General features: G+C 43.3%; 2 protein-coding genes across 2 annotated transcripts in view; one reads left to right on the plus strand and one right to left on the minus strand.

The window, feature by feature from the left end:
* CYP7B1 (cytochrome P450 family 7 subfamily B member 1) overlaps positions 1-2214 on the plus strand; it is a 175351-nt gene extending 173137 nt beyond the window's left edge. The window contains exon 6 of the mRNA XM_005613155.4: positions 1-2214. This exon is cut by the window's left edge and continues 3309 nt beyond it. The gene's annotated coding sequence lies outside the window, so the exon portion shown is untranslated.
* A 7330-nt stretch (positions 2215-9544) lies between these two features.
* Positions 9545-13188, minus strand: BHLHE22 (basic helix-loop-helix family member e22). Its single transcript, XM_023648534.2, has one exon. The coding sequence runs from the start codon at positions 12345-12347 to the stop codon at positions 11247-11249; it is 1101 nt and encodes a 366-aa protein (XP_023504302.2). The 5' UTR covers positions 12348-13188; the 3' UTR covers positions 9545-11246.
* Between the last annotated feature and the right edge of the window lie 203 nt (positions 13189-13391).

The raw sequence follows: 13391 nt of genomic DNA on the forward strand, positions 1-13391 counted from the left end.
GGGTTTTTTCCTCCTTCACCGAGAGCCTTCGCTGAGACAAGCAAGTATACCCAGTCTTACTCTGTGGAGCAAGGTTTCTTTCTAGTTCATCTACTAAGGATGTTGCCTTTGCAAGTTCTTGGCTTTGAGCTGAGGTCTTGGACTTCATGCACACACACACACCAACTTTGGCCCTAGACTTTATTTCCTGCCTGCCACAGCATAGCCTGTTCATTTTGTACTAGGACATCTAGTCTGCCATATTGCCTCAAGTGGAAACTTCCATATTCTTAAATTCATCTTAGTAATACACTTTTGTGATGTTACAGCAGGAAGATAACAGGAAATTATTCCATTCTAATTTCTGTTGAATTTATAATTAAAAGTGTGCACAGGAATTTAGAATAGAAAGTAAGAATAAATAAAAGGGTTGAGAAAATATTATCTAAAAGCAATAGACAGTAGAACCAAAACAAGAGAATCATATGACAGGCTTAAATTTAGTAATTTAAAGAGTGTTTATGAATAGAAAAGATGTCACGCAAAAATAAGTTAAATGACATGGATTCCAGCTGTGATATAACTGGTTTGTTATCATCAAGTCACTTTACCTCTTAGAGTTGCAGTTTCCTTATTTGCGAAAAAAATAATAATAAGGCCTTTTCGACACCAGGGTTCATTATGAGGATTAAACACAGTAAGATGTGTCAACTTATTTTGAAAAGTGTATGATGTAATACGCAAATGTAAAGTTGTAAAAGAGATATTTTAACGTCGTTGTGCCTTTTAAAAACTGTTCTTATGTATTTGTTAAAGGGAATAACGTTTTAGTCAATAGACAATTCACTATTCATTTTTTCAGTCAAACATTTATTGAGTATTTCCCCTATTCTAGATATGATGCTATGTATTGGCTTACCTGTCTTCAGGAGCACAAAATTTATTAGGGAAAACAAGACAAACACAACTAATTTTTTATAAATGTAGTTGTAAGTAGTAAATTCATCTCTTTAAAATTATTCTAAAATTCTGACATCACTTGTTCTAACTAACCCTCCATCATTACCCATTCCAAAGTAGTGTTCTGTAGTGAGAAATTACTCCATGCATAATTACACTCAACAAAACATATATTTCAGGTATTATGATTATGGTAAAAATAACCAAAACCAAATACGGTCATTGAGGCTCCAGAATTTCCTAAAAACTATATTTTACGTATTATAAGAATCTGTCTTTTTATTTTTACAGCCTCCTCTAAGTTTCAAATTAAAGTAAATAACCAATAAAATTGTGTTATATTGATGACCAACAGTAAGGAAGCATTCAGTTAGGAAAAGACTAAATGCTTTGAAGCTAGATGCTCTGAACAGCTCTTTATCACCAAATCAGGCAGGCTGATATCTTCTCCATTTTATCGTTAAACTTTAGGTCACAAGTCTAAGGCAACAGAGTTACAAACTCAAAATTTGCATGATTATTTCTATTTTCTCATAAAAAAATAATTTTGGTAACATTTCCCATAAGCATCTTCTAATTTAACAGTGGAATCTTAAAATCAATTTCAAAGATCAAAGCACAAAAATTATCTTGGTTTTGATCTTAGTATAAAATACTGTCAATAATTATAAAACAAGAATTATATGCCCTTAGAATGTGCACCATTTTAAGCTATTAAATTCACCCATATTGCAGGCTATTATTTACTTGCATTGCATTATTAGGTATTCATATTCACATACTCAATTAAGAAAAAGTTAGCAAGCCAAGATTACATTCCCTGTAGCATCATTTTAAATTATAATGAGCAATCACATAAAACTCTGGTATTTCTCTAAAACAATTATTACTTATGTTACTTCATAGTGTTAATCTCAATCAGTGATCGCTGATGTGTGAACTTTTTAGCTTAAATGTTTATTTTGTTTATAATACTTTCTTGAGTAAGATAAATTGAACTCATGAAAAACTCTGTGGCACAGTTTTAAATAGGAGATAATTTGGCAATACTTATGTTTAAAAATGTTTTTTAGGCCGAGGAGTGCTATATATTGTAAAAAACTTGTCCTGAATAGCTGGTTTCATATTATCTTTTGATTTTTAAAATCATATATATGTGGTTATGAGGAGGCAAATTATCTTAAAAAGATGTTAGGTGAGAAAAGCAAATGATTTGTAAATCTACTTAATTTTCTTTTATTTACAAGTATTCAATAAATCAACTTTTAAAGCACAGGTGACTGACTGTGTCTCCTTATTTCCCTACGAGAACGTGTTGGATGATAGAAGATTTGATTACAAGTATCAAATTATTTGGGACGTAATTTTGCTGTCTGAATAGCCCCACATCCCATTCCCCATGCACACATATACATATTTTCTTATTTTCTGATACTTTCTCTAAAAGTACATCAACCGTTATATTCAGAGTGGTTTTCAATATATTTTAACTTATGTGGGAAATAAAAACAGATCCAAGAAATATCAGTGACTAAGAAGTGTTTTAATAAGTTTATTTGAGGCAAGCTGACCTTGCTAGGCTACAATTCTTAATAATTCTTATTCTGTGGAGTGACGTACTTTTTAAGAACACCAAGAAATGGGAGAGAGAGCCCATGAGATGTGGTCTTTGTGTTGTGCAGATCAGTTTACACAGATAATGAATGAAGCTGAATAATATTGGACAGTATTCTGTTTATTCAGAAAACTGAAATCCAAACTGTAAATAAAGTCTATAATACAGAATGCTGTTGATGAAATGAAATGTGGCTCCTTCAGTAACTGTCCATACACCATTGCACTGGGACACTTGGCTTTTCTAAGAAACACTCCCGTGAGTCATCAACATTTTACAGGAACTTGCCTTAGCCTCCAAAGGTGTTCCTGTGCATTTGAACTAGTCAGTTCAGTATGATTTCACAATTAGGGTAAATTATGTCATTAAATGGACAATCTGTGAAATGATTGCCTTTGCTTTCAATGTTACTCTAAAAAACACTTATTGAGTAAATTAACATTTTGCAGAACTGTCTGGAATTAGCCATGGTCATCTGAGTAATAATGTGCATTTTCTATTCAGGATATAGATAGCTAGAAAAAATACTCAGTGGTTATGCTGGATAATTTGAAGTACATTTGATAGAGTTTATTGTTACTTATTTGAGGTATGGTCTATGTTCTCAATTCCTAAATGTATTCATTTTTATAAGAAAAGACATGATATATTACAGACTACAAGGAAAGTAAATGTTAGAGAGAGACTCATGAAGCATTTTATTTTCCTTACAATATTTTGTGCTTATAGGAGAAATTAGAGGGATATAAGTAACAGGTAAAGGGACTAATATCTAATGACTCATCATTGAGTAAATTTTTAAATACTAATAAATACAAAGCACAGATTGGTTGGAGATTTTTATTTGTTTGCAAGAAAACATTTAATACATATAACTTTTATGTCTAAGAACTAGCCTTTGTAGTTAATGTAAAATGTATATCATTATTACCTGACAAATAACCCACATTTTTAAATAAAATCTTTTGTCTTTTATGTTTAAATTAATGTTTAAATGAAAGGTACTTTTATTCCATAACTTCTAAGAACTGTACAATATATTTAATGCCTTTGTTTTATACTTTAATGGATTTTTTTAAGAATTTGAAATGATTCTGAATTTTTTTGTGAATCTCAAAGTATACAGGAAGGAGTACTTTCTCTGTGTTTTGAAATTAGGTATTCATTTTTTTAAAACTTTATTTTGAACTAACTTTAGACTTACAGAGAAGCTATAAAATTGTATTCATTTTTAAAGAAGAAAGTCCTCAGACTAAACAATGCTTGCAAAAAGTTAAACTAAAGAGTAGTCCCAGGTCTTAGCCAGTTGAAGATCTCAGTTAACCCTTGACCTTTGGGGATAATCCTCCACAATAACTACCCTATAGGGCACCATACTGTAAGTAACAGCTGAGTGGCAGAGAGAATTTGAGTATGTATGCCACTGCGATCCTCCATAGTCCAAATCAGTGTTTTGTTTTCATACAAAAAAAATTTCAAAATTTTAAAAAGAGCTCACTTTGTTGAGTAATTCCAGATTTTACTTAATTTCACTCTCCTGAGAAATCTACACTTCAGAGATATATATACCTGATACTTCTCCAAAAGACAACTAAAGTAAGTTATTCCCAGCCCCTGCTTCCTGATATATGGGGCATTTACTAGATCCATTTCCTTTCCACCTCCATGGCTCTCCATGTGTCTGTGGAGGCCTGGGTAGGAAAATCATTTCTTGACATGAAACTCTCAGATGGAGGGCACAGGCTCAGCCTGGCACCTGCATTTTAACCACAGCTCTGCAAAGAGACTGTTCATCGCAAATGTAGCTATAGTTACTTGAATAGACAGTGCATGAGTTAATGTTTTAACCGGTTAGGTACATAATCTGAGTCTCTCCCCTAATAAGATATTGTCTTCTCTTTTCAAAGAGGAGATAAGGATATTTAACAAAGAAATCCTTATACCCAGTTCTTCAGTAATTGCCAGAGCAGAATAAATGCATAAAATGAGGTTAGGCTATGAAGCATTTTTATGTTTAAATCTAAATTCTCATCTCTAAACATCTCTATTAACATAGCAGATTTGAGTTGCAACCATCCTCCTAATAAAATATGAAATCTTTAAGATAGCAAAGCATTTGTAAATAATGGATCCTTTAAATATCCCTGAACTTTATTCTAAAACTTAGAAGGAGAAATAATAATTGCTTTATCTAACCACTGATACCATTTTAGCATTTGATGAAGATGTTAATTTATGGATGGTTAGCAGTTTATGGCTGCCATTAGTTTTTCAGTTTGGTCCACATTAGAAATCTATTTTTCTTTTTTATTTTAATCTGAGACAATTATATAAAGATATGGTTACGTTTTATCTAAAATGTATCATTCTACTATAGCATTTCAAATTATTCACAGATCATAGTTCTTATATGTGCATATATGAATTTAAAAATACAGCAATAAAATGCTTGAAACAGATCATAAATTTGCTTCATATTTTATTGCATCTCTGAATCAGGTTGAGAAGACAAGGGCAACTATGGGCTTTGGGAAAGAATTAACTCTTTCCCAAGCTTGGAAGGAGAATGATACCATAGTGTGCATAATTAGAGCAGATTCCCCATCAGAGCATCCTGGTGACTAGTAAGATGGGCTTGTCCATCATGTGGGGGGAGGGGGGGGGGTAACTGCAAAGTGCTCTTTGCCTTTGCAGTCTATCTAACCTTCCCAGCCCAGCCATTTCTCTTCCAGAGCTCTCTAATCTGGATTTTTATATTGCCCGAATTAGAGAACACAGGGGAAGGGAAAGAAAGAAAAGTTACACACGCACTCAAGAGTCAAGAGTGCTTGGTAATTTTGCAATAGTCCAGAAGTCTCCTGGATCGGGTTAAGACGAGTCATTTAGAAAAATTGGTACAATTTAACCCAAATCAAACCTCAGGGAAAGCGAGTAAAGAGTTTCCCTGCCCTGCTAGGAAGCGAATTGTTCTTTGAAGTTTAAAACTGGGGCACTTTCGCGGAATTCTCGGGTTTGCCGCGGCAGCGGGGTGGTCCTGACAAGCCTGGCGTTTGCAGGTGAACCCACCAGGCCAGGGGGGTGCAAGGGAAAACCCGATCCTTGTGCCATCTCCCAAAAGAGAGTTTGAGGCAGGGCCCTGAAGTTCCCTTTTTGTCCCAAGCAACTTGGAGGTTGGATTGGCTTTGTGCCCTCAGGAGGGGCCAGAACTCCAGTCCAGCGGGGGCACTGGGAGAAAGGGTGCTCTGCGGCTGTGTATTCCGAGTCCGTCCTGTGGCGCAGCGCAAGCAGAGCAGCGCTGTGGGCGCGCGTATTGCGGACGTCGTTCTGTCTGCAACCTTGGGCTGGCTGGCCGGTCTGCTGGAAAGCCGCCCCCTCCCTTCTCCTGCTGCCCCAGGTCCCCAGCATAAACACTTGCCCTGGCCATGGGGCAAAGTAGACACCTAGTTATTCCGCACAGCCTACAAAGAACCCTGGTTCTAGTAATCATGCATCAATGGATCAGAAGAGCCAGAAATTCGGCAGGGAGAAAAAGACTCCTATCCCGTGTGTTGTTTCAACTCAAACTTAAGTTACTATCTCCTGGCTTTCCCTCCTGTTTCCCTCCTTCCGTCTACTGTGCCCCATGTTTGATTTAAAAGGCCAAATTTAAATCAACCTGCAGCTCACTGGCTTGGCAAATCCAGGGGCATCCGAGTTAACAAGTGCCAACGCAGAGCGCGCAGGAGACGGGCTCCTTTATTTTGCCCGCACAACAAAAGACGTTAAGCGATGTAAAGTTGCTTGGCACATGGATAATTTAGTCTGACCTGCATTTTAATTAAAAGAAAACTTATTTATGTTCCTGGTGTTTATGTTTTGCAATTTAATTTTGTTTAGAGGCGCCACTGTGTGGTTAAGCCTCCCCCTCACCCCACCTCCCCATCTGAATCACATCTTCATTAAAGGTTTTACGAAGGAGCCTCTCCTGACCAGGATTCATTACCTCCTGCCTTCCGTGAGCACACTTTCGGGTCTCCACTCGCTCCGTCGCTCCGCCCGGCAGAGCCGCCACAATGTGCTGCGAGCCGGGAAGTGAACTCTCATCATTATTTTTCAAAGTCTAGGAAGTGTATTATCCTTTTTCCTAGTGGTAATTAGTTACCATAGCATCTAATACGTAAATGTGCCCAGAGCACACCATTAACAGTTAAACGGAGGATTCAATTTAACACATGATTATATCTTTCATAAGTCATTACATTGGAAGTCAATGCCACTCATACTGGAGGAATCCCAGGGTCTGGGGCGAGAAGGAAGGTGGTTCTGGCGTCCGGGACCAAGAGTGCATGGAGAAGCGAAGCTCCTGAGCCCAGCTCCTTCCCTAGCGAGCAGTCCTCAGTAAGGATGGGTGGCGGGTGGGATAGGAGGGAGAGGAATTTAAGCTCAACTCAGGGTCTTGGAGGGGACGCCCAGCTGCGGAAAGTGGAGAGCGCACCGCGCAGTGCGCGCGCGCGCGAATACACATATACACACATACAGACACACACACACACACACACACACACACACACTGAGATGCACCACGAGGAGGGAGAAGGAGGGGTAACTAGCAAGCTCTTCGAAGATGATCATTTGCTGGTCCTATAGGAGTCCACAAAAAGCCCCGACGCTTCTGTAGGTGCCCAGTGTTAAACTGGAGATGGGACCTAAGTGGGAATTATAAATTAGAGAAGGAAATTGAAATTAGAGAGAAATTCGAGAAGGCAACCGGTGGAATAAAAGGCCAAGTGGGACTCTGGGTCCTCTCTCGGCCTCATCTGCCCACTCTGTTTCCTAAAAAACACAAGCAGCAAGGTCCGCCAGGCGGGTTGCGCCCGTGGGGAAGCGCCCCAAGGCGCGGTGGGCGTCGCAGCAGGCTCAGGGGTGGTCAAGGTGCTCCGGCAGTCTGGTACGCCGCAGTCTTAGGGGACAGGCTGTTTGCTCTGGCCCAAAGGCCCTTCCGGAAACCCACACTGATACCCCTGATGCTCAGTTACCCAGTCCTGAAGTGGATGCTCCATACTGGAAGGACATCTGGGGCCCACAAGTGTGCGAGCCAACTTTCCAGACTGGCCCAAAATTCAGGACTCAAACCTCAGAAGCAAAGCGGCCCCTGGGCTTTGCCAGGTGGGGCAATAATTGTCTCTCCAACTGTCGGTTTCTTTCTCTAAAGGCTGCTGCTGAAGAAACTTTGGAAACGTTGGGTTAGGGCAGAGAGGGTCACCTAAGTAAATCACCGAAAACACTGCTTCTGTTCCTTTCAGATGTCCTACATTTATTCCTAGAACTATAGGCTGGCCACTTTCTAGATGTGGTAAGAGAATTGATTTGTCGGAAATTATCACAATGAAGATTAATATTATCAACCCTGCTACTTTTAATAATTGTACACATTAGTCTGACATTTCAACTTATTCTCAACATCCTCTCTTTTCCCCACCCCCATCCACCCCCAGTCTCTCTCAGGACTAAGACTGGAAATTGAGTTATTAAAGGCGGGTGAGCATTTCTTTTTCTCCTGAAGTTCAAGATTTGTTATTTTTACAATTTCTAATAATAGTTGAACAGTACAGAGGTTGCAGAGGAAGTATTTCAAGGAGGGCTTCTTAATAATGAGAAATAGTAAGCAGTAAATCTTGCAGCAAACGTGTCCCCCACAATGTTAATATGCAAAAGGAAAAAAAAAATTCGACTGATGGTGGCCGTGGTTAATTCCTAATCAGAATGATGGACAGCAGGGCCAGAACAATACAAACTAATGGCTGTGTTGCTGATCACTTTACCCCTTGATTAAAGACACCCAATTATGGCACAGAACAGTGTCGTAATTATGTTTCTTAATCACATCCAGGAGGTTTAATTGCCTTAACGATGTGTTTCATTAAATGAATTTAGGTATTATAGTCGACAGTTTTCATACACAGTTGTTTTCAAATTAACATAATATTAGACATCGTCATGGAAATTGTTTTAATAATCATAATTAGACGCACCCAGGCTTTGTCTGGTAAATGCTGAGAGACGGGTCTCTTCCTGCCTGGGGGCTGCCCTGGTCTCTCCCCTCCCTTCCAGACTGGGAGGGCTCCAGCTTCAAGGCCCTTTGCTGTTATGTTTTCTGAAAAGTTACAGGTTCTGATTAATCTTTTTTGATGGCAAGTGGAGCAGAAAATATCCTCCCTCACCCCCCACTAAGTCTGATGGCACTTAGGGATGTCATTATGAGCAGAGGCCATACAGACAAAAATGCATTGAGCATACTGCCTACAGAGGAAATACTCTAACTTCACCACCACCATTTCTACAGCCTCCACCACAATAAAAATCAAGCCTTCTATTTCTGAGGGCATTATTAAAGTCCAAATACAGGCCCATACAGACATCCTTCAATAGAATCAATGCCCAACCAAGTCCAAGCATGGTCCCTAAAAATCTCATTAACAAGCAACACCAGTAAGTTCTGAAAATCTCTATGGGCATTGCTTATGCTTCGAGTTCAACCTGGTGGATTCTTCTGTCACAAAAAAAGTGGAATGCCACAATAAAATTCATCCTCAGAGAATCCAAATCCATCTCTTCTCCTTGGCTTTCAGGCAGCTGGAGATAGAATTTTTGATGAAAACTCTTTAAGAAACTTTACCCCCTCTCATGGGTCCTGGCATGGTTAACAGTGCCAGGCAAGTGGGAAAAGAATTCCGGAGAGAGCATGGCCTTCAAAGTTCATACCAGCAGACAGGGACTCCGGATCTCCTCTGCCTCTCACCATTGACCCCATTTGTCTCTCCTCCAATGACCAGGCCCAGCCACCATCCTTTTAACAAGCAAACAAGTGAACTAGGGCTACAGCTGGGTATCCCTGCCAAAACTTTAGTTCCAGCTTCTTTGAAACTCCTTTCTTTTTTGTTACCTTTCAAGCAAAGAGTAACACAGAAGAGAGGTGATGGCTCCTTCCACAAAGCACAGCATAATAAAATGTTTGATCAAAATATTTTAATAAAGATTCTTCTGACATAGATACACATACAAATGGTCATACATAGCTGTCATAGTCTGATTGACCTATTTGATATATATATCATTCTTTACACATCCAAAACCAGCCAATGGATCCCCCACAGCTCCCAACTCGCCATCCAACCTGACAAACTGAATTTGTATTATCTGCAAGGGGTGGAAAATAGCAGGACTCCATTTTTAAAAAGGTTTTCTTGATTTTCATAGGATAGAAAGGCAGGCAAACAGCCATGCAAACTAAAACTGAAGGCTCACTTTGGGTAAATAGCTTCTTGCTTTTCCTTAGTTTTATTTTCTTTCTTTTTAAATTTTATTTTTTTAGAAAAATAACAAAGGATTTCACACCATAGGCAAATCAAACCAGTCTTTTAACTTAAATAATTCTCCACAGTTAAAATAACTTATATATGTACATATATAATAAAAGCAATTAAATTAGACCTTTTAAAAATGCACAGCACAGCCTGGAACAATATTTGCTTAGCATGTTCTTACTTATAGGGTCTATTGCTGTGATGTCTTTCCCTTTTAGAATGCAAAGGATTTCCCTTTTAAAAAAGAGATCAATTCATTCATCAATTAAGAATACACCTTTCCTGTAATTTTTGGACTGAAGCAATTTATTAAAGCTCAATTTAAATACAGGGATGATGCAACTGAAAATATCCAGGTGATCTTTGATAAACCTAAGCAGCCCAGATACATCAATATGTCTCTTCATACTTGTTGGCAAATAAACCTTTTAAACACTTGGCACACAGTATAAGTTAATCTATAAAACAGAATTTTAGAGGCATTAAAAAAAAATCTGCACACAAGACCCATGACCTTAACACATGATAAATACTGTTGATGTGGAAGGGTCATTGAAGAATAACAAATAAATACTATGACTTGTTAATACATCATTGCAGAGTGGAAGGTAACAAGGTGCACATAAATATTTTTTAATGCAATCCTTTCAGCCACAGTCAGTTTTTTATATCACTCTTGCCAAAACTTTTGAGCATTTTCACAGGATTAAAGTTCAGAGACAATAAAAAATACAAGTCTTTCATAGCAACGTGTCTCTTTCTGGTTGAGTTTTTTTTTTTTTTCTTTTTTCACTTAAATAAGTCTACATTTCAAGTGTTTCTCCTGGCTCAGAATCAAAATTTATTTTCAAGTGCCCTTTCTGATTTGTCTGAATGAATATTCCATCCCACACGCCACCCAACCCCGGACTCCTCCTCTCCCTCTCAGCACCAGCCAAATTCACACTTATTAGTAAGATTAGTATTTTGCCATTTCATACTCTCCACGCTTAATAACCAAGCGACTACTTCTCCACTTATTTTTAAGCTTAAAGGAAAACTCTGCTTCCTTGCGGTCTAGGCTGCCACCAAAGTTGCCACTTTTCTGAGAAAAAAGACATCCATACTCCGTCCAAACTGCACCTCCCTCCTCCCTCCCTCCCACCCCAAAGACCGAGATTCTGGGGATGTCAAGGCTAAGAGTCCGGTTTGTCTCTGATACTCCTCCTCAGTTCTCGCCTCTGCTTTGCTCTGCAAGTGTTTCACAACTAGGAGAGGACCAAAAAAAAAGTGGGTGGAGGGCAGCTTTTCACTTTCCTCTAGCTTTTGGGTCGCTCTTGTGTTTTTCGGGGCGGGGGGGGGGGCGGTGTTTAAGGCTTCTCCGTGCACTGTTTGCAGAGGCTGGAGGAGACGCTGTTGAACAGGGCGCACTTCTCCGGGCAGGAGGCGGCCGGGGGCAGCCCGGCGCTGAACGGGTAGCCGGCAGCCTGCTCGTAGGCGCCGAGCGCCGGGTGCAAGGCAGCGGCCGCCGCCGCCGCGGCCGCGGAGCTTGGCAGCGAGGCGGCCGAGATGGCCTGGCCCTGGTTGAGGTAGGCGACTAGGCGCCGCATCTCCTCCAGGGCCTGCGCCTGCATGAGGATGTAGTTCTTGGCGAGCAGCAGCGTGGCGATCTTGGAGAGCTTCCGCACCGAGGGGCTGTGCGCGTAAGGGATCACCGCGCGCAGCTCGTCCAGCGCGTCGTTCAGGTCGTGCATCCGCCGGCGCTCCCGGGCGTTGATGTTGAGCCGCAGCGCCTTTTGCTCTTTGGATTTCTTGCTGCTGCTGCCGCCGCCCCCGCCGCCCCCGCTGCTGCTACCCCCGCCGCTGCCGCCGCCGGGACCCCCCGGGGGGGCGCCGGCGCCGCCGTGGAGGTGGGCGTTGGAGCAGCCCTCGGCCGCCTTGGCGCCGCCGCCTCCCGCGCCCGGGGAGGCCCGCGGGTCGGCCCCTCCTGCCCGCAGCACCAGCTCGCAGCGGCCGTCGCTGTCGTCGTCGGGGCTCTGCTCGCCGCCGCTGCTCTCGGCCACCGAGCCCCGGCTCGCGCTCTCGCCGTATTTGAGGCACAGGGCGGCCCCAGCCGGCAGGCTGCTCAGGCTAGGGTCGCCCCCCACGCCGGCAGAGCCCACGAGCAGCCCGGGGACGCCCACCCCGCCGCCACCGCCACCTCCCGCGCCGCCGCCGCCGCCGCCTCCCCCAGGCGGCGGCAGCAGCAGCCCTGCCCCCTCGGGGTCAGCCGGCTCGAAGCAGCCCAGGGGCGACGAGGAGGACGACGCCGGGCGCTCCCGGGGCGGCGGCGCCAGGGACAGGTCCATGCCCGGGGGCGTGGAGCGGAAAGCCGCCTCCAAGCGCTTGGCGGTGGAGGCGCTCAGACTCTTGTGCAGGAAAAGGTCGTCTTCGCCCGCGGCGGCCGCGCCGAGGTGCAGCCCGCGCTCCATCGTCCGGCGCCGGCGCGCAGCCCCGGCCCGCCCCGCCGGCCGCCGCCGCCTCGGCTCGGGAGTCGGGCGGCGCCGCAGACGCGCCCGAGCCGGGCTCCGGGGCTGGTGCGCGCGTCGGTCCCGGTGCTGCTGGCGGTCCTCTCCCCTTCTTTTTCTTTTTCGCCTTCCCCCGCGCTCGCCGCCTCCTCTTCTTCTTCTTCTTCGTCTCCAGCCGATGGTGCTGGCTGCTGGGGCTCACCATGGGCCGCGGCCCCGCATGGTGGGAGGGTGGGCGCGGAGGGAGTGGAGCCGCCGCCGCTGCCGCCGCCGCTCTGAGCCCAGCCCCGCGCCTCCTCTCCGCACCGTTTATCTTGCTTGGATTCACCTTCAAGAGATTTCCGGACCCATCAACCAGCCGCCGCCACAGACGGGGGAGTCTTTTACATCATTATCTCTGAGTAGGTTATTATGAAGAAGACTCGCCTGTTGGGACAGCGCTTTCTACCCAATCAGGTTAACGTTTTAATTAATAGGATTAAAACGGTAACAAACAATCGCAGGCGCTATCTGGCCGCGAGTCTGAATAGTTTCATTTCCCAGGTCTGAAGACAGGCAGCAGCTAGAGCTTTATAAAAGGCGCCTGCTCCATTATTCTGCCTGCCATCTGTATACACAGCTTAGCGCATATGTTTGCAAGGCGCTGGGTCCTGTTAGTAACCCAACAACTGCCTTTAGCTTGACATGTGTGGCGACTTTCACTCATCAATGAGCACACTAAAAGCCCTACTTAGAGCCGAGGATGTTCTTTGCTCCTTCAGCAAATTGTAGATCGGCGGCGAAGCCTGGGAGTCCCGTGGAAAGCAGACGCCCCCATCCACCACGCCCCACCCCCACTGCCCTTCCCTCGCCACTGCTGTCTCATCTTGAGCTAAATTATTCTTCTGGGCGAGAATTATACTCCAGCCCTGTTCGTAGGATGACTGTGGCCTGAATTAGGAGATGGGGCTTTCGGGGCAAGTGATGGCCCCCCCCCCCCGTTGACTTGCCCCAAATTCACCCAAGATT

The sequence above is a fragment of the Equus caballus genome, chromosome 9, assembly GCF_041296265.1.
Source record: "Equus caballus isolate H_3958 breed thoroughbred chromosome 9, TB-T2T, whole genome shotgun sequence".
NCBI classification, from domain to species: domain Eukaryota; kingdom Metazoa; phylum Chordata; class Mammalia; order Perissodactyla; family Equidae; genus Equus; species Equus caballus.